At 42.4% G+C, this 20,917-nt stretch overlaps 1 protein-coding gene across 5 annotated transcripts in view; it reads right to left on the reverse strand.

Annotated features, from left to right (window-relative positions):
- Positions 1–2,611: 2,611 nt before the first annotated feature.
- Positions 2,612–20,917, reverse strand: part of LOC111571817 (NACHT, LRR and PYD domains-containing protein 3-like) — a 45,032-nt gene continuing 26,726 nt past the window's right edge. For 3 of the 5 annotated variants that reach the window (XM_055008669.1, XM_055008668.1, XM_055008667.1), the window contains 9 exons: positions 17,597–17,777; positions 15,483–15,765; positions 14,142–14,225; positions 11,292–13,128; positions 11,041–11,214; positions 5,369–5,542; positions 4,439–4,612; positions 3,779–3,825; positions 2,612–3,628 (listed from right to left, as the gene is read on the reverse strand). In XM_055008669.1, coding sequence (XP_054864644.1) covers positions 3,105–3,628; positions 3,779–3,825; positions 4,439–4,612; positions 5,369–5,542; positions 11,041–11,214; positions 11,292–13,128; positions 14,142–14,225; positions 15,483–15,765; positions 17,597–17,599 — 3,300 coding nt within the window. In that variant the 5' untranslated portion in view covers positions 17,600–17,777 and the 3' untranslated portion in view covers positions 2,612–3,104. The remainder of the gene's footprint in view (positions 3,629–3,778; positions 3,826–4,438; positions 4,613–5,368; positions 5,543–11,040; positions 11,215–11,291; positions 13,129–14,141; positions 14,226–15,482; positions 15,766–17,596; positions 17,778–20,917) is intronic. The other 2 variants (XM_055008670.1, XM_055008671.1) reach the window with 1 other exon arrangement.

The following is a 20,917-nucleotide window of genomic DNA, read 5'->3' on the forward strand; positions in this document are numbered from 1 at the left end:
TTCCCTCGAGGCTGCAAGCCTGATTACCATCGGTCACCTTAGTAAAGAAGTGAAGCTCAGACTTCTAAATGTTCTTTTCATTCACTGCTGGAGCAGCTGATTAAAAGCAGCCCAGCAAGTGATCCTGCAGGTAAAAAGGTGTCACCGAGTCTTTTTATTCACTTCCAACCAAAGTCCATCTGCTCTTCTATTTCTGCATGGAATGAAGCTTTTTTTTTTTTTAAAGTTATTTTTTTTGGCCTTTTATCGGCTTTTATTGGATAGGTGCAGTGTGAGAGAGACAGGAAACAGGAGAAGAGTCAGGGGAAGACATGCAGCAAAGGGCCGCGAGCGGGAATCGAACCCGGTCCAGCTGCGTCGGGGACCAGCCCCTGTACATGGGTCGCCCGCTCAACGCGTTGAGCTATACGGGCGCCCGCATGGAATGAAGCTTTAAAATGGTCCAATAGTCAAATCCCAGACATTGAGACTCTGCACATGTTGACAGTAAAATGCTGCTACAGTCATGGCAGCTGCTTTGATTGTAAAGCAGTTTACTGCAAGGATCTGAAATCTTTTTAAAGACCCCCACTAGTAAAAATCACTTTAAAACCTTGTTCAAACGTCCAGATTTAGTTTTCTATGTGCAAGAAGAGACATCAGAAGTGAAATAAGCAGTCAAAGGTCAGATGTAGTGTAGAGTTCCATCTAAGACATTGAAAGGCATGAATTCTAGAAAATACTTGTAAATATGTAAATCTGACACAGAGAGATGAGATGAAAATAATCTAGATAAAAACAGTTGTGATGGTAGAAAGTGCTGCAGAATGAAATAAGTGAAGACAGACTGATCAGTGGTGCATTAATACTGAGACAGAGGAAAGCTGGATCCTGTCCTGTGTGTTGGACAGCAATGATGGGCTGGAAACCAGCACTAATATCTGACCTGAGCTGAGAAACTCTGTCCAGCGTAGAGAGGATGGACCGTGTTCCCTCCACTGGGATGGAAGTCCACCGGAGGTCCACTTTACTCTCACTTCACCCTCACTGTGTCTGAGGGTGAAGAGCAGAGCAGCAGAGTCCACTGAGTCCAGCTCTCTGCAGCTCAGGTTGATCACATGATCCAGTGACCTCAGCAAACTGGGGACCATGTGACTGGCGTGAGCTCTATACAGCTCTCTGATGTAAGTCATCACCAAGCTGGGACTGGGCCTGAAAGCATCCAGAGCATTTACAAGGACACTTTAAAGAGCTCACAAAGTGCTGATGAAAGATGAGTCACATCAGTTGACAGAGAAACCATGAAAGAAGACCAACTGTGATCCTGGTAAGAGGTCAGAAATCCAAAGCCACCACCTTTTAATCACAATCCTGCCCAGAAAGGGAAGCAGACGAGCGGCGCTCTCCTGGAAGAAGAGGTTCTTCCTCAGGTTCACAGTGATAGTCTGAGCTGGAGACTGCTGCAGCAGATAGTGAAGAAGCTCCCAGTTCAGGCAGCAGGAGGTCAGGTCTCCAGAAACCACACTCAACAAGGACAACGTCAAGTCCTGGACTTCATGGACCAGGACTCAGTCTGCAGATTTCAGCACAATAATGAGTCTATCTGTTAAAGTGTTCTATGCTTTGTTTGGTTCAGAAGGTTGAGGAAGGATATCTACTTAATGGTTGGAGGACCATGGTGAAGCAGCAGTGGAATGAGACACTGAGCAGGGATGCAGGACTCAGTGAGGACCAACTGTCTGAACAGGATCTCAGCAGGGAAGATAAACTACTGACAACCTTCAACAACTTTCTCTCTGATGCTTGATCTTTCTGAACTACAAGACAAAGATCTTCAACAGTCAAAGGACACATCAGTTTACTTCTTCTGACCCACTGAAACAGGACCAAGACCATGGCATTGGAAAGCCTGAAAACCAAAGAGAAAAACTAAAGAGCCACCATCAGTGACTAGAGATTTAAAATGGACCAAGGTAAAAGTCAGTGAAAGACAACAAGAGACAGGAAGTGTTGAAATGCTCACCTCAGACTGTAGTTGTGTTGGGTTTGTGAAGAGCAGTGAGGTTCTTCTGACAGACATCTTCTTTGCTGTGAGGCTGAGATCCACTCTGGAACCACACAGTTGAAGAACTCTCCCCACAGAGCAGCAGGTCAAAATATGAGACAAAACTACGACAAATAAGTTTTTAAAAAAATGACCAAAATATGAGATAAAACTACCACAAATATGGATAAAATGACCAAAATATTGAGTGATTCTTTCAGGTCTGTCAGGCAAAATTAGATCTATTTGTGAAAAAATGTCAGTTGCTCTTCATGATGTGTCCAAACAACATGTAAATAATCACAAATCATGAGTAAATAAACAAGTAAACATGATTTAAAAGAAAGAGTGGTGAAATGTTTTAGATTTTTATGTTAAATGACTGATGACCACCAAAATAGTAAATCTATTTGTAGAAACATCTTTCTCTCAGTATTCTGTCAAATGTATTGTGTGACCAATAATAATGATTTCTTGGATTTTAAATGTATTTTTTTAGAACCCTGTTCCATGTAGAGTAGAATACAGCAGATGACTAATAAACAGCTGATATAATGTATGTTTGTAATGAAGAACTCAGAGTCAGGATTTTTAGCCACAGCCCTTTATTCTTCTCCATCACACACAAGATGAAGGAAGTTCTCATTTCATCACAAGAACAGGACTGAAACACTCAAATCAGGATCAAGTCTGGCTGCACAAAAACTTGATTTTCACTGGACAATAATGTGTGAAAGTCTGTCAGCAGTTTGTAGATTCACTGCTTCCTCTCTCATTTCACACTTTGTGCAGCTCAAATGCTTTTTGTTCAAGTGAGCATCAGAGGAACACCACATCCTGATTTTCACTCTCAACATTTGACTGGAAAAAGACGCAAACACCACATTTGGCTCCTGGAATAATCACAACTTCCATCTTTGAAGAGGAACAAGTTTACAAGGAATCATTTAGAAGGATTTCACAAAGAAACACATTTAATCCATGAATGTGAAAACATGTTTCTGAGGGACAGAGTCATGGAGAGACTCAACTATATGTTCAACACTGTTTCTCTACCAGGAAGAGACTCTGGAGACTGAACTCAGCACAGAAACACTGACGAACCACACAACAAAAACCTAAATCCAGGATAGAGAGGTTGAGTGAATGTGGTGTTGAAGGTGTGGAGGTGGATCAGAGAGTCAGAGGAGACTCTGTAGAAGGACAGAGTTCCAGCATCAACATCCACATAAACTGAAACTCTATGAGAGACTGAGGAGGACCTGATGGGTGTTTGACTGTTATTGTGTCTGACAGAGTAACCATCATCAGAGCAGATCAGACTCCAGGACTGATCATTAAATCCAAACAGACAGTCATTACTGACTCCTTTCCTTCTGATTTCTCTGTAACTGACAGATACATTAATCTCCCCTCTCCACTCCACCTCCCAGTAACAGCGACCAGTCAGACCAGTTCGACACAACAGTTGAGACCACCATTCAAACCTGTCTGGATGATCAGGATACGACTGATCCTCCTCCACAGATGTCACCTTCCTGTTGTTGCCAGACAGTTTGAGTTTTCTGCTTACTGTGTTTGTGTCGACTGTGAGCTGACAGGAATCTGATGGAGAGAACAAACACAACACAGCTGCAGTTATTGATGGATCATGTGATCAGTATTAAACCTTTGATGATGACCTCAGAGATGTGACACTTTGAAGATGCTTGAATGTGCTGCTTTGTTTCCATCAATCTATTAAAACACACTTACATTTCCTCAGACCTGGTGTCAACCATCGGACTCCAGCAGGCGTTATCCTGAAAGGAGGAGGACAGTCAGAGCAGCAGCGACTCTTTCAGCAGCACACATGGACGTTACATGGCTCTCACACTGTTCCACTGATAAAGGACCAGTCCAACATGGAGACACAGACACCTGAATGCAGCATCTCTAAAGTCCTGTCCTGTGCTCGTCATGTTCCAGCTCAGTTTACACTCATTATTCAGCTTTACTCATTTATGCTTCCTCTTTTCATGGAGCTAGGCTAACAGTTTACCCTGCTTCCTGTCTTTGAGCTAAGCTTGGCTAACAGTTTACCCTGCTTCCTGTCTTTGAACTAAGCTAATCTAACAGTTTATCCTGCTTCCTGTCTTTGAGCTAAGCTAGGCTAACAGTTTACCCTGCTTCCTGTCTTTGAACTAAGCTAGGCTAACAGTTTATCCTGCTTCCAGTCTTTGAGCTAAGCTAGGCTAACAGTTTACCCTGCTCCCAGTCGTTGAGCTAAGCTAGGCTAACAGGTTCCCCTTTCATGTCATGGTGCGTAGCTGACCTAACAGTATTTTTCTACTTCCACTCTTTGTTGTGAGCTGGGCTAATAATTTCCTGAGAGTGTCTGTCTGTCTGTACCTGAGAGTGTCTGTCTGTCTGTACCTGAGAGTTTCCAGTCCACAGTCTGGATCCTCCACTTTAGCTCTCAGCATCTTCTCTCCTGAGTCTCCTGGATGGTTGTAGCTCAGGTCCAGCTCTCTCAGATTTGAGGGATTCAGTCTCAGAGCTGAGGCCAGAGAAGCACAGCCTTCCTCTGTGACCAGACAGCCTGACAGCCTGCACACACAAAACAACACAAACCTGACGGACAACACTTGACTGGATGTTTCTCACTCTTTGTGTTCTTCTTTGTCTTCCAGATACATTTTGCAGCACATTTCATCTGTCTCAAGCAAATCAACAATCTCAACAATGATTAGTGGGATTTAATCATGTCAAAAATAAACCCTGACAAAGTCCTGCACAAGTTCAGTAAAAGCTGATGAAGAAAATAGCACACCTTTTGGTACTAGTGTCACGTGTCACCCCCTGCATTCCATTTCCAATGATTATCCACAATTCTGCTATCTTTGTTTATTGTTACCGTCTGTCAGACACCCCCCCGCCCCCAAGCTTTTGCTGTAACACCTTTCCATTTGCATCTGTATGCCAGATCCTTTGATTGAATTGCTCTTTGTCCTTTTTGTCTCACCGTCTGTTAACCAGCTATACGCAAATTAACCACTATTCACCCTTGTGTTTACATACGGTCCCTCCCTACCCTCTGATCTACCTTCTGACATCCCTATAAAAGGGGTACTCTCAGAATGCTCTGGGTGGGCTTACCTTCACAGGCTCATGTTCTGTGTTGGTCAGCCCACCGTATGCCGGAATACCAATAAACACCCCACTACAGCAAACTTTGCAGAACTAAGAGTGAAATGTCTTCAACAAAGCTCATTTGATGAATCCCATCAGCAGAAATGATTCTACTCAGGTTAGCCGTTTCTCCACTAATAGAAATCACATCAGTTTCAAAGTGTGAGTCCTGACCTGAGAGCTTCCAGTTTACAGTGTGGACTCTCCAGTCCAGCAGAAAGACTCTCCACTCCTGAATCCTGCAGGTTGTTGTTAGTCAGGTCCAGCTCTGTCACACTGGAGGACTGGGAGCTGAGGACTGAGGACAGAGCTCCACAGCTTCTCTCTGACAGATTACAGTTACTCAGTCTGAAGAGACAAAGAGAAGAAAAGAAGTAATACATTAAGTCCAGCATTTTCTGTCCTGTTGAAAAGACAGTAGTGAATTTAACAACAAATACATCCCACTATGTCCAGAATACAGCAGCGTTGAAGACAGTCCTCTGCAATATTATTTAAATGTGAGAATAATCCAAAGTGTAGCACATTACAGTAATCAGATTACTTTGAAGCTGAGCGGTAAAGTATTTAATCTGATTAAAAAAGAAACTGACAGTTTAGATTTACTAAATGAAGAATACAGGACAAACATCAAGAAATGAATCCAATAAAGGTCAGTACATCTTTCATTACTGTCATTAGAATGTTTTTGATGATTTTTTCACTACTTTCTATGTCCACCTTTATTTTTGACGACACATTTAATCCTCCTCAGCATGAAGAAACCACATTTCTGCAGAGATGTTCCACCATCTTCAGAGACTATGTCTTCATCTGCTCTCTGTTGGAGGGTTTGTGTTGCTCTACCTTTGTCTTTAAAATACCCCAAAGTTGGTCTGTTGGATTCAAATCAGGACACACACTTGGACAAGTCACAGTTTGGACTTCTTCCTTCTTTACAGTCTGAAAAATAGTCAACTTGATGCTGATGGCAGCGATTAAATTACTGTCAGACTCGGTTACATCTCTGATGTTGTTACAGATCAAACGTCTTCTGATCTCCAGTCCTTGTTCTTCAGGTTCCTTCAGTTCTGTTTGTGCTGTTGAGACTGTAGTGGACACAGTTTGGCTTTCTTTGGAATGCCAAGGAAGAGGTCAAACCCAAATCCTTGTTGTTTAGGTTCTGGACCTAGACCCCACAAAAATCTGCCACGGAACAGGGTTCTCAGGAAGAAACTCAATTACTGTCAGAGGTGAATTACAGCAGAAGACTGTTGTGATCAACCTCACCATTTGCAATTCTCTGGAGCAAATGGTGCTACCTTCATTTCTTCACAGTATGAGTGTGAATTTCAGACCTCCTGTGGAGGGATGAAACTACAGGTCAATAAGACTTTGGAAGATCACAACTTCAAAGAAACAGTGGCTCTCATGTCGTGGTGAATGCTTATTCATCCCCCTTCTTAGGAATGCAGACATCCTAGCCTCCCCTGCAAGCAGAACAGCTGATAAGAGGAAGCCATAAAACTGGTGTCACTATTAGAAGAGGATCTGAACTAAGACTCACATTTTTACACTGAAATAAACACGGACTCAATAACTATTCTTCTGATCTCTGTTTTGTGTATTTTGGTACAGTGATCCCTCGTCTATCGTGAGGGTTACGTTCCAGACTTTCCCGCAATAGATGAAAATCCGCGAAGTAGCGACCAAATTGTAAATATTGGTTGACTCCAGGGCTGTGGGTCAGGCGGGTTACAATTATTTTGTAACCCGCTCATATGCTCATATCTTTTGCTGTCTTCCATACTAAACAACCCCAGCAGGACAGGACAGTTTTCTACAGGTTTTATTCACCGCTCAGCACAACAAACATGGACCGCTCTTATTGGCTCTCCCGCTGTACCACAATTAAATCAAGCAGGGCAATAAGCAAACACAAAAGAATAAAATACCTGACCAAATAATCAATGAAATAAGATCCAAGGCACATGAATAAGCACCAAAATGATAAACAAAATTGAGTAAATGCAAATGAACACAATCATACACAAATCGGATGCTACAATATTCATTTTGTTTTTACTCCACCAAGGAATCCAGCAGAGTTATGTGATGATCAGCATTTCTCTGTGAATCTGTCCGTCCTGTACAACATTACTCAAAAACAGGCAAACGGATTTGGATGAATTTTCAGGGAAGGTCAGAAATGACACAAGGACCAAGTGGTTAGATTTTGGCAGTGATGCAGCTTATAGTCTGGATTTGTTAAAGATTTCCCATTGTGAAATATAGTGGCCAGCATGGCGTCACTGTAACCATGACAATAAGTGAACGCTGCCTCAACTCCCCGCTGACGATCGTGTGATCCTACTACAAATCCATCATTTCCGATAAGTCGGCAACGATACAAGGAACAATTGATTGATTGATTAAATTGTGGGGGTGTTTTAGTCCCATCACATATGTCCCGCTACATATTTAGGTCATGTGATTCACGCACACATACATAACACACGCCTGTGTTCAGCGCCAGGTCAGAGAATGAACAGTCTTGGCAGAGTATCAAGCTCTGAGTGCTTTTCTTGTTGATGTGTATTTTAAGGCTTTACAAATCCTCTCCACACAACTCACATCACTGCAGAGCAACACTATGCAGCGATCAGACGTCTGTGTGAGACGGACAGGCCAGATACTGAATGCCGCTGTACCATATGTGCTATATTCAGGGGAGACGGAGGAGACTGATGCTACGGTCTCTGAGCCAATCAGAGCCCAGCGTTGAAGGCTACGCATTTTATTTACATTAAATATTCTTTTAATCTAGTTTATATTTTTTAACATATTTTTGTATATTGTTTTCAAATTTTTAGGCTAGAAAATGCTTATTTAACCACAAAAATGATTAACATAATGTAACGATGAAAGAGCTGGTCACTGCGACTGAACTGTGGTGCTGCAATGCATCATGGGAGTTCAGGGTGTTGGGGGTTTAAATGTCATTATTGTGGTTTATGTTAGTGTTACAGTGTTACTAGTGTTTGTGTTTTATTGTGTTTTGTGGTTTAGTCAGCCTAGTTAATTTGATTAAGTGTTATGTTGTCAGGACTGTGAGTGTGTAGTGAGTTTGATGACTTCCTGCCACATTTATATTGTAGTCTGTGTCAAAATAAAAGCATCCAATAGTTAAACAGTGCATAAAAAGCAGTCATCTGTTGTCTGCTGTTATTTTCCGATGCAACTTGCCACAATAATAAATAAAGAAAAAATATTTGTCCCGCAGAATCCTGCGAAATAGCGAAACATCCATGGAACCAAACCTAACTTAAAAATCTGCGATACACTGAGACAGCGACAAGTGAACCGCGATATAGTGAGGGACCACTGTACACCAAAGTCCCAATCAGAAGTTCCCTTATCAGCCATCCAAAAATTACATCTGTAGATGATATGGTTACAAAGTTATGGTTTTACTGAAATATTCAAATTTCTTGCATGGACCCACAGCGCCACCTAGCGACATTGGATAGCCCAGCGATGTCAAGATGAAATCACTAAAAACAACCGTATCACCATTGATTAAAAGTGTAAAAATGAGAAGTTGGTAACGTTTACAACTGTACACATTAAATGTACCACATACCCTCACAATAACATATATCCAGATTCAGATTCACTTTATTGTCATTGCAACAAGTGCAACGAAAGGTAAGGTGCAGGCCATACCGTGCAAAATACAAAATATATATAAAGGCTTTGTAAGAATAAAAACAAAAACACAAAATGACAAGATAGATTTTAAATTAAAAAGGCACCGTTAAAACACGGGTTGAGGTATTTACATAAGAGCAGAGAAAAACTATATATTCTAAATATCTAAGCATATTTTATATCTAGTTTTTGTCTAGCATAGCCTACTTTATTTTTTAGATCATGTACATCCTTGATGTTTTATTCGGTGTTGATGGGTCATGGTGAGAGATGGACAGATCGTGTTTGCGCCCATAATATCTTATGTTTTAATTCGATTTAAGAAATGCAGTTTTCCCTCCGTCTGAGAACAAAGAGAGAGGAGTTAGATTACACCAAATTTGCAGCAAACTTCTCTCCACACCTTGGCATACGCCCAAACACCAACTCAGGGGATAAAACCCAAACACCGCCTTTGTTCGCTCTGTTCTCTTCCTGTACGCTCATCCTTACACCGCTACTCTTGACACCTCGTCTCAGTTTTTCTCTGTCTTGATATGTATCACTCTTTAACTTTTTCATCTCTTGAATTTGTACTTCGTTTCGGCAGTCCCTCTTTGTCTCATTTTTGTCACGCTTTTATAATTTTGCAACATATTTAGACATTGCTCACTTTTGTTCTATGCCTGAGCTTATATGCTTTAATCCTCTTTTTGACAAGCCAAAAAGAAACAATAGAAATAATTTTTTCTTTTTCTAAATTCCACCATGCCTTCACTCCATTTTCACAACTCTTTGTATTACCTGGCTAATGCCAACAGAAAATAAAACGAGAGTCACCGTTAAACAAGTTATTTGTCCATCAAACCTGAAGACCGTGCACTGAACACCGGCTGCCTAACGACACCCGTCACCTGCGTACCAACATCAGACGTCTGCTGGTAGACCTCTGACACTACGTCGTGAGAGCTCCAACAGCAGAACTCGATGCCTAGGGGACCATATGACGCTTCAGGACAGACAACCTGGATCCGTCGTGAGGAAGTTTCCGGCTTCCCACCATGTTTCAGCCAACGGAGACTCTGATCCGATCAGCACTGCACACAGTAGGCAAAGCCAACCTCTCTTATCTGCTCCTGATTGGGTTGATGTTGTAATAACATGATGATAGTTAAATTTATCCACTCCTAAACATATTGATCGTAACCCAGATCATAGATTCATTGTGCTAGATCGTCCGCTATTTAACCTCCTTCACCTCAATCCTCTTCCTTGAGTCATTTAATCTGATTTCACACATTAACCACAGACACACACACACACACACACACACACACACACACACACACACACACACACACACACACACACACACACACACACACACACACACACACACACACACACACACACACACACACACACACACACACACACACACACACACACACACACACAATTTTTTTTTCACTGTTTACAGCTCACTTGTATTGTCTTAGTAGAATAGTTAATAAATGTTTTTCATTTAGACCAATTCATGGTCTTGTGCTTTTCTTTGTGTGGGAACTGAGGTCAATTTAATCAGAATTCTGGTCTTTCAGATATCAGACCAATCATTTTAATCAAAGTGTCTTTGAGACTTCATTTAAACTGATAATTTACTCAGACAAACCGAGGGTGGTGTCCCTTCACAAACGAGTGCAACTTCATTGAAAAAACTGAACATTCTACAGTTTCATTTATCAGACGCTTTTATCCAAAGAGACAAACATCTGAGAGTAGAAACAACACAAGCAAGGATCTAGTCAGGAGAAAACAACCTGGAGAAGAACCATAAAACAAGTTAAAGTGTGAACATGAGATGTTTGTTCTGGTGTTTTCTTTTCATCAACGTGTATCTGAAACATTCTATTTTGTAAAACAGTGGAAACTAAAACAGAACCTGGAACCAAGACTTCACAGGTTCTTACAGGTTCTGGTTCTGTGATGCAGGTTCCAGGTTGTTCAGTTCCTGTAGTGGAAGAGGCCTCATTAAGAGAAACTAGTGCTAAAGGTCAGGAACACAACTGATCTGAGTCATACAAATACAGAAAACCTCCCATCTCAGCTGTTCTGCTCATCATGAATAAAAGCACATTTTAAATGGTCATCAGTTGAACAGGTTGATGAGTCCTGACCTGAGAGCTTCCAGTTTACAGTGTGGACTCTCCAGTCCAGCAGAAAGACTCTCCACTCCTGAATCCTGTAGGTTGTTGTTACTCAGGTCCAGCTCTGTCACACTGGAGGACTGGGAGCTGAGGACTGAGGACAGAGCTCCACAGCTTCTTTCTGACAGATTACAGCCACTCAGTCTGAAGAGACAAAAAGCAGATTATACCGATGAAACAGCAGCAAAATGAAAAAGTATCTTCAGTCTTCAACTACTTACACAACTTTGTTGGAGGTTTTGACCACTGGCAGCAGCCTCAGAAGAACCTCCTCTGAACCAGAGTTCTTCATGTCAAACACGTCCAGATCTTCTCCTGATGACAGTAAGATGAAGCCCAGAGCTGACCAATGAGCAAGAGACAGATAAGCTGAAAGACATCCTGATCTCAGGTACTGTTGGATCTCCTCCACTAGAGAAACATCGTTCAGTTCATTCAGACAGTGGAACAGATTGATGCTTCTCTCTACAGACACATTCTCACTGATCTTCTCCTTGATGTACTCCACTGTTTCCTGATTGGTCTGTGAGCTACTTCCTGTCTGTGTCAGCAGACCTCGTAGGAGATTCTGATTGGTCGGCAGTGACAGACCCAGGAGGAAGCGCAGGAACAAGTCCAGGTGTCCGTTTGGACTCTGTAAGGCCTCGTCCACAGCTCTCTGGTGGAGATGTTTTAGTTCAGGTTTCTTTAGAAATACTTTCAGCTTCTTGAAGGCAGTTTGTTCTTTTTCCAGCAAGTTGATTCCAGAGTTGATGAAGGTCAGATGGACGTGAAGAGCAGCCAGAAACTCCTGGACACTCAGATGGATGAAACTGAACATCTTGTTTTCCTGTTTCCGTCCACGCTCTTCTTTGAAGATCTCTGTGAACACTCCTGAGTACACTGAGGCTTCCCTTACATCGATGCCGCTTTCTCTCAGATCTTTCTCATAGAAGATCAGGTTGCCCTTTTGCAGCTGTTCAAAAGCCAGTTTAGCTAATGACTTAATGGACTGAATGCACTTCTTTGGACCATACTTTGCTTTTGTGTGATCAATCTGAAATCTTAGAAACTCTGTGTACATCTCAGTCAGGGTTCTGGGCAGATCTCCTCCCTCTCTGGTTCTCAGCAGCTCCTCCAGAACTGTAGCAGTGATCCAGCAGAACACTGGGATGTGGCACATGATGTGGAGGCTTCGTGACTTCTTCATGTGGGAGATGATGCTGCTGGTCTGCTCCTTGAATCTCTTCTTGAAGTACTCCTCCTTCTGTGGGTTGGTGAACCCTCTGACCTCTGTTGTATTGTTGACAAGGTTTTGAGGGATCTGACTGGCTGCTGCAGGTCGTGTGGTTATCCAGAGGCGAGCTGAGCGCAACAGTTTTCCACTGATCAGTCCCCTCAGCAGGACTTCTATTTTCGTTGACTTTGTTACATCCACTGAGCGAATGTTGTTGACATCAAAGTCCAGATGAAGGCGACTCTCATCCAGTCCATCAAACACAAACAGCAGTTTGAATCTGCTCTTCTTGTAGCTGCTGGTTCCTGATGACTGCAGAGCTGTAAAGATGTAATTCAGAGCCTCCACTGTGATGTCGTTAGTTTCTGGGATACAGAAATGAATGAGCTCTGCCAAACCAAACTCTTGTCCTTGCAGTGAATTCAGGGCACGGAAAGTGAATGGGAAAATAAGATGCACGTCTTGATTGGTTCTTTCTTCAGCCCAGTCCAACACAAACTTGTGCACAAGGAATGTTTTTCCAATCCCTGCAATCCCATTGGTCAGCACTGTTCTGATGGGTATGTCTTTTCCAGAGGGATGCTTGAAAATGTCTCTGGGTAGGATCTGTGTCTCTGTGTCTGATGGCTTCCACACCTTGTCAATCTGTAGGACCTCATGCTGTGTGTTGACGTGCACGTCCCGGCCAGCTGTGATGTACAGCTCTGTGTAGATATCAACCAGACGCTCCTCATCTGCTGCCCACCCCTCTGTTGTAACCTTAAACGTGTCCTGGAAGGTTGATTGAAGCTTCTCTTGGTAATATCTGATGGGACGTGGTTCTGGTACCGGAACAGTCTCATCTGTGTCAAACATGAAGGCAACAGTGTGAGGTGTGTGTCTACAGAAACCTCTGTTGTTGTTGAAAAACACAAGCAAGTAAGCAACTCCAAAGAGGCTGGACATCTAATTAGCCACCTATAACACCTGAGGCTCATAAAAACTTGGACAATTGTGTGTGCTATCCTTAGAGTTCCTATTATGGCAAGACATTTTAGTCAATAGAACCTAAAAACAGAGAGCTGGACCAAAATACACTACCTGTCAAATGTTTTAGAATGCCCCAATTTTTCAATTTTTTTTCTTGAAATTCAAGTAGTTCATGTCCAATGAGTCGCTTGAAATGGTGGAAAGGTAAGTGGTAAACTGCCAGAGGTCTAAAAAAAAAAAAAGGTAAGGTTTCCTAAAACTGAAAAATAATGTACATTTCAGAATTATACAAAAAGACCCTTTTCAGGGAACAAGAAATGTGTAAACAACTTAAAGCTGTTCTGCAGCAATGGAGGTTGCTCAAGCGTTGAAAGTTGGTGCTACCAAATCCTACAGGTGTCCCAACTTTTCTAGATTCCTTCCAACCCCCTCTGTCTGCATAAAGTAGTGTTGGAACACACCGTGGAACCCTCCAGAGCATTATTTGAACAGTATTGTACTGCAGAAAGTAGTGTGTTGCTACAAAAAAGGAGAGGACAATGCAATTAACAATAGAAGAGAGACAGACCATCATAACACTTAAAATGTAGGTCTTTCCTACAGAGAAACTAAAGACAGTAGAGGTGTCAGGGAGTACAGTTTTCTTCACCATCAAAAGGGTCAAAAACCATCTTAAAATGGGCACCAGTTTAGAAAATTGGATTTGAGGATCACCAGCCACAAAACTGACCGTTATGCTACAGCTACAACCTGCTGCCTCATGCAACTCCATAGACAACCACTGTTCTGTGTTGTACAAAACAACATGCTGAAACTCAGCTTCCATTTCAGGCATGAGGAACTGCTGCCATCTTTCTTTACAGACTAAAGAATCGATCAGTTTTACCTTCAGTCTGAGGAAGAGGAGGCTGAATCTGAGAGGAGGAAGGTTCTCTGTTCTCTGAAGTCTCCCCAACATCACTGACATGAACTGACAGACAGACAGAGATCACGTTATATTCTCCACTGCCTACTGCTTTCATTTATTTCAGCTACAACAGACTTAGAAGGGACTTTATGTTGACATTTGTTGATGAGTTTATGGTGTTGATTAACTCTGGCTTTCTGACACCAAACTGCTCCTTCAAAGTAAAACCTGATGTTACTCTGACATTAGTCTGACATATCCAGACCATTCTGAAGAACAGAGTGTTCTGGCTTCACCTCATTATCATTCTGCTATAGAGGGAAGAAGGGCTGCCTTTTTAAAGCAGCCACAGTCATTCAGGGTGGAGCTAAGCCCAGGATGCAGCAACAGTGTCCCCTTAAAATAGTCAGCCAAACATGGCTGCCTTATTGCTCCATCCAAACCCTCTGAAGACTTGACATTTTCAGTGTGGTAGGTCGCTGGAAGGTTGTTGCTGGGTTAAAAGTATAACATAATGTTACATAGTACTACATACTAACATCCCAGATGGTACACACAGAAAAAGATGTAGTACGTCCCAGTACATATTATGTTAAATGTAGTATGTCAGAAATACCCAGATGTCCGACCACATTCAAACTGATTTTGTAGAATGCAAACTAATGTGTTTTTCTGGCCGTTCTGACCCACATTCTATGAACAGTCACAGCACTTAACAGTGTGTCGTGGAAATAGAAATAAGTTTGAACTGCTGAGAGCTCACAGTCAGATGACACCACATTACTACAGACTGGGATAGTCAGAGTTTAAGGCACCATATTATGTAGTATGTTCTAATTGGATGCCCACTGCAGGACACAGTGAATACTTTGTGAGGTCAACTTTAGCATGTATTTAAATTTAAAGGTTTGTGATTTGGAATGCAGCTGCTTCAACAACATTGCCCTGCCCTTACTGAGAGCTGATTGGTCAGCTTCCCTCTGGTTGAAAACTGCAGGACCACTCCCAGCTAAACAATATGAATGAAGAATCTTCAGAAACTGTCTGATTGGCTCATAATTTGGTGAGGACAGGTGGGACATGCTTTGCTTCCACAGAAGGTCAGCTCATACAGAACTAATTTTGGTGTTCTATCAAGGTTTAATAAGCAAGGGGCAGCATTCAGTCAGTAGGGTTGATCAGTAGATTTTACAGAGGAACTGACCTTACATGTGGACTCAGGACAAACTGACAGAACCTGAACTCTATCAAACTGTAGCAGCAACATCATGCATTTTTCTGACTGTAATGATATCATGTTGTTCTTGTCTTGTGACTGACCTTCTGGTCCTGAGCTGCTGGCAGGCAACCTCTGCAGCAGATCATTCCTGGAGATCTTCTCTAAAACCACCCTGGTCACCTGCACAGCTCTCTGAAGTCCATAAGTCTCCACCATCACATCCACAGTTTTACACCTGTCTAGTGTCTGTAGTCGGCTCTTTGTGATGGCTGGGAGGCCTTGAACATTGTTGGGTTTCTGCAGGAACCACTGGAATTTAGACAGCTGCTCATCATCCAGATCATCCAGGATGTTCAAGAGCACCTCTGACGTCATCGTGTCTCCCTGATAAAGTCAAAGAATATGTCAGCAGTTAATGAACAGTTGTGTTGTTGGAGTGGTGGAGGTTGTTGTGTAGCAGCAGGACTGCAGTTAATCCTACAGGATCACTGACAGCAACACTGAGGGGAACCAGCAGGGGGCGCTCACTGCTGTCTGTTAAATATTACTCATGGAAGTCACTCTGCAGTCACTGGACCACAACAGAAAGATGATCCCACATTATTACACTTTGACCAACAGAGGTTCCAAATAAACATGAACTCTGATCCTTCACAGAACAAGTCCAGGATCAGAGTCAGACTGGAGTCCAGGATCAGAGCCTCATATCAGGGTTTTTACTTTTATACTGAGCCCGTTCAGAGTCCAGATTAAACACTGACTGCTACTAAACAGCTCATTACTGCAAGAACTGTCTCTGATGGACTAGTAGAATGAAAAACTTAACTGGGATTTCTAGCCAGGATATAGATAAAGCAATATCTGGCCTCATTGCCAGTAAATCGCCAGGTTCTAAATGTGGATCTGGACAAGTGGGTCTTGCTTACCCTCAACATCAGCAAGAGAATAAGGTTGATTAAAATGATAACCTTCCAGAATGAGTCTATCTACTACTCTCTGACCTGGAGGGGTTCTGTTGGAAGTCATTGATGGACTTTTTTAGAACATCAAAGCACAAATCCAAAATGAATAAGACTCAGTTAGCTGGAGGGAGTGTGGATCAATGCCAGCAGACCACGCTAAGTATTCTGGTTATATTCACATATTAGACCTCTCTGGGAAACCCTGAGTGGTCTGCTGTCCAGGATTCTTCATCATGTTCCTCTGCGTCCCTTCTACAGCTTTATGAAAAAGAGACGTTTAACCTCCAAAAAAACCTTCTGAGCTGCATCCAAAAAAGCCAGAACCAGATGCTGGGAGCAGAGAGACCCCCCAACTATGGAGCTTTTTATCAGAACTGTCAACCACAGACCTCCATGGAGATCAGGACTTCTAGCCTTCATCTACAAAGAGACAAAGGGAAAGAAGTCTGGAAGAAATGGGACTGTTACCTGTTGGACGCTGGCATTGAAGAAGAAGCTGAGAGCTGTATTGGAACTTCTATTTGTCTGAGAAGATACTCAGATCTGACCTCCCTGTATTTTGTGTTGGAACTAGTTATGTTCTCCATACAAAAGTCTAAAAATGAAACTTTTAAAAACAGAAATGTGTAAAGTTGTTCCCACTGACTTGTAGCTTCTGAACAATCTGAGAGTCCGTCTACTGAGAGCTTTGAATGATGTTTCTCTGTTCAGGTTTTCCTTGTGACTGTTTAACAGCTGAAAGCATCAAACTTTCTGACAGCCAGAAGAATGAATCTAAACCACACATTCATTTCATAGAAGAAACAACTGGACACTGAAAGATGAACAATAAGATCAGGATTATTGGAAATGTGTGCAGCTTGAGGATCATGTGTAATATTCAATTACTTCCTCAGTATCTTCACCACTTTGACTTCTGACTTTTCTATTCTCCTCTGATTTCAGCTCAATTCTTTGGATTCTCAGTGTGGCGAGTGTAGTAGCAGCAAGCTAGGAGGGCTGCAGAATAAGGGGAGCGCTTAGAGCTAGGGCCAGGGTCAAATTGCCACCTTGTGGGGGGGGGGGGACACCCCCAAGGACAGTTCTACCTCTTAATAATTTATCTGAGGCACACAGGTCCGTATACCACCAGGCAAGAGACGTGGTCGCTCAATTAAGTAATCAAATTTTATTGACAATCAAGTTAAAATCAATTAAAACAACTAAATAAAACAAAGGGAGGGAGGTGCAAAGGGGCAGAGGCTGTTGCTTACCATGTGGCAGGATATATCACCGGAGGGGAGGAACAGGGCCCAGGGAGAGGTCACCAGCTGAATAAAATCGCACACACACACACGTGATGGATTAAATAAAAAATACCCAGGGTTCACACATCACACGGGGAGGGATACCACCACCGACGACACCACGTTCCCTGCCACAGGTGCTCAGCCTCTGAAACCAAACAAAAGGGGGATTAGTGGGAACACAAAATAAACAATAAACAAAGTAAGAAATTAAACTATAAACAAGAACAAAAATCCTATAAACTAAACATCACAAAAGAAACATTTAAACCCAGAATACAAAATACCAAAAAAAATACCAAGAATCACGGACATTTAAAGTTCAAAGTAAAAAAAGAAACTAAACCAATCCTTTAGACACAGCTAACCAAATAACAAATAAAATAGAAAATTGATCTTAATTAATCAAACCAATATAGGCCATAAGGCCAAACAAAAAGAAACTAAACCCCAAATAATATCCACCCATAAAGCTGTGTCCCCACGTGGACACAACTAAAAACACAAAGAGTACAAATGTTAAAAACAAGAAGATAAATATTCAATTCCAAAGGAAATCCAACTCCCAAGCTGCCTGGTCTAACCCGGCCGACGCCGAGGGGAAGCAGACCAGGCCGATGAGACAGAGAAATAACGGAGGCTAGCTGCAGTTAGCCGTATAGCAAGCCCATCACAGATACATGGCCAAAGTGGAGCAAAACAACAGCAAGGCAAAACAGTAGCGGGTCCTTGGCGCTGCCACTCTCGGGCAGCTGCGTGGCACACACACACATACACACAAGGGAGAGCACGTCAGGAGCCGCTCCAGCCGCTGTAGCTTCCGTTGGTAACACTAAACGTAGCTACCCGACGCCAATCAAGATAACACGCCGAAAGTTCTAAACACCGGTAACAAACCAGGGCGAGCAACCGGAAGGGGGCGTGGCTTCAGCCTCAGCGAGAGAGAGAGAGAGAGAGAACGTATAGGGGGCCGCTCCCCAGCTTTTATAGCTGGTGGGCGTGCCCCGATTGGCTTATGGCCCCGTGCAGCCCAGAAGAACACAGACACTGACCTTGGGCAGGACTATCCTGCTACATCAGTAATATTTCATCTTGATTTCTGATCGCTTTTGTCGACTCATTTTGTTTTCTCAACATCTGCCACCAGAATGTCCTTCTTCAGGTTAATGATTTTCTATCTGGTCCAGGATCAGAGCCTCATATCAGGGTTTTATAGTTTTATACTGAGTCTGTTCAGAGTCCAGACCAAACACTGACTGCTACTAAACAGCTCATTACTGCAAGAAATGTCTCTCATGGACTCCACATACATTTCAGGCAGATCCAGATGCTGATTAGACAGCAGGATTATTGCTCAGGTGTGCCTCTGTAGTATCTGATCTGATATGAGTTCTGATAGTTGTTGACCATAAGATGACCTTTTAACTAACAGATGGTAGTAAGTACTGAGGTATGGGTTTTCGGCTCCAGAAATCCTATGCTTTGTTGACCTTGGGGTCCACTGTTAACCTATAGCTGATTTGTGACCCTTAGGAATGCACAGAAGGGGAGTCTTGTCTGAGGAGTTGTCACTCTTTAGTGGGGATGTAAACCAGATGTTGTAATTCTATCCTTTACCAGAGGGTATAAAATGACCACCAGCCCTTTGTTCAAGTGGGATTTTCATATTGGCTGGGAAACTCTCCACAGGCAGACAATGGTGCCTGTTCAGATGCTGTCTTATTTATGTAATAAATTATATCAAAAAAGTAACAGTGTCAATGGACGTTTTCTTCAACATCTACACATCCATGAGGTTTAAGAGAAACTACGACAAAAAGTGGCGACGAGGATGGGATCAGTTTGTGGTCTCCTTTGAGGTCACCGACAGCTCCAGCGCACTTTTCCACCGCTTCAAAGGAGGAGAAGAGAGAAAGGACTGGTCAGAGAGAGAGAGTGAGTATGTTTCTCTCACAATGTGAGGTGCTGGTTGGTGCGTGGAAGCTGGGGGTGTTTGGCTGCACTGTAAAGGATCATGTGTGCATATGCCAGGATGTGTTGAGGTTTAGGATAGCGTTCGGTCTAAATTGGGGGGTTTATTGCGCATAGATAGATAAAAGTTGAGTTGACAAAGAGTTTATTGAGTTAAAGAGAGAAAAAGTATAGAGAGAGAGAGTTTAGAAGAGAAGAGATGATGCTGCAGCAATAGAGTAGAGAAGAGTAATAGAAGTTGAAGAGGTAAATGTAGAATAGCGGAACTAGTAACGATGGAGCAAGCTAAATAACCATGCAAGTTTAATGAGACAGGCCTGAATCTTGTTAAGGGTAAGACGTGTAAATTAGATGCTTTAAGTGAAAGTTGGCTTTTTAGTAGTCGAATTGGTGTTTAGAAAAAAAAGAGGACAGAGTGGATTTTACCTTTGGGGCCCAGAGGTCAATTGGCAAAGTGAAAATATAGAGAGGAAGAGATGAAATGAAGAGAGACCAAGAGAAGAAGAGGAAAAGAGGCCTAAAAGAAATAGAGTTTGAGAAGAAGAGGAATGAGGATGACAAGGGAAGCCGCAGATTTGGACAAAGCCCTCTGGGAGGCAGGTAGCACTGGCCACAAACCCTGTTATGTGAATAGCCTACATGTAATGGGTCAGTTCATTGAACTGGGGGTGCAAGTTTTAATTCAGTCGTAGATGAAGTTCCCACTCGATTTATAAGTAGACGTACTGTAAACGAAGCAGCTTTTCGATTGAATATTTACGCCTCAAGGTAGCACAAATTTAGATGATAAGAGAAAGAGAGACTTGAAGGAGCGGCTTAAGCATGCTTTTAGGATTTGTGTGAATGACTTGATGCTGGGATTGGATGCTGAGAGTGTTGTGGATGAGGTTGAGTAGGCCTATGTGTTTTATTTTGTGAGGTTGATTTGTTTGATAGTGTATTGAATGTGTGTGCTTTATTCTGTGAGTTTGTGTCGGCGCCTATGTCTGCATCTGGGTCTGGGTCTGGAGTGCACGCCAGCCCCTCCCTGATGTGTGTCTGTCTCTGTGTGTGTCCGTCTCTGTGTGTGTCTGTCTCTGTGTGTGTGGGAGATCTCTGAGATGGGGCAGGTCCCTGTGGTGTTTGTTGGGGAGAAATGTGGCCAAAATGAAACAGATAATGAATACATAGATGAATATATAGGGGATATTTCTGATTGAGTCGACTTTTGTAACTGATATGGATATATATATATATATATATATGTATATATACATATATATATATATATATATATATATATATATATATATATATATATATATATATATATATATA

The sequence above is a fragment of the Amphiprion ocellaris genome, chromosome 24 (genome assembly GCF_022539595.1).
Source record: "Amphiprion ocellaris isolate individual 3 ecotype Okinawa chromosome 24, ASM2253959v1, whole genome shotgun sequence".
Taxonomy (NCBI): domain Eukaryota; kingdom Metazoa; phylum Chordata; class Actinopteri; family Pomacentridae; genus Amphiprion; species Amphiprion ocellaris.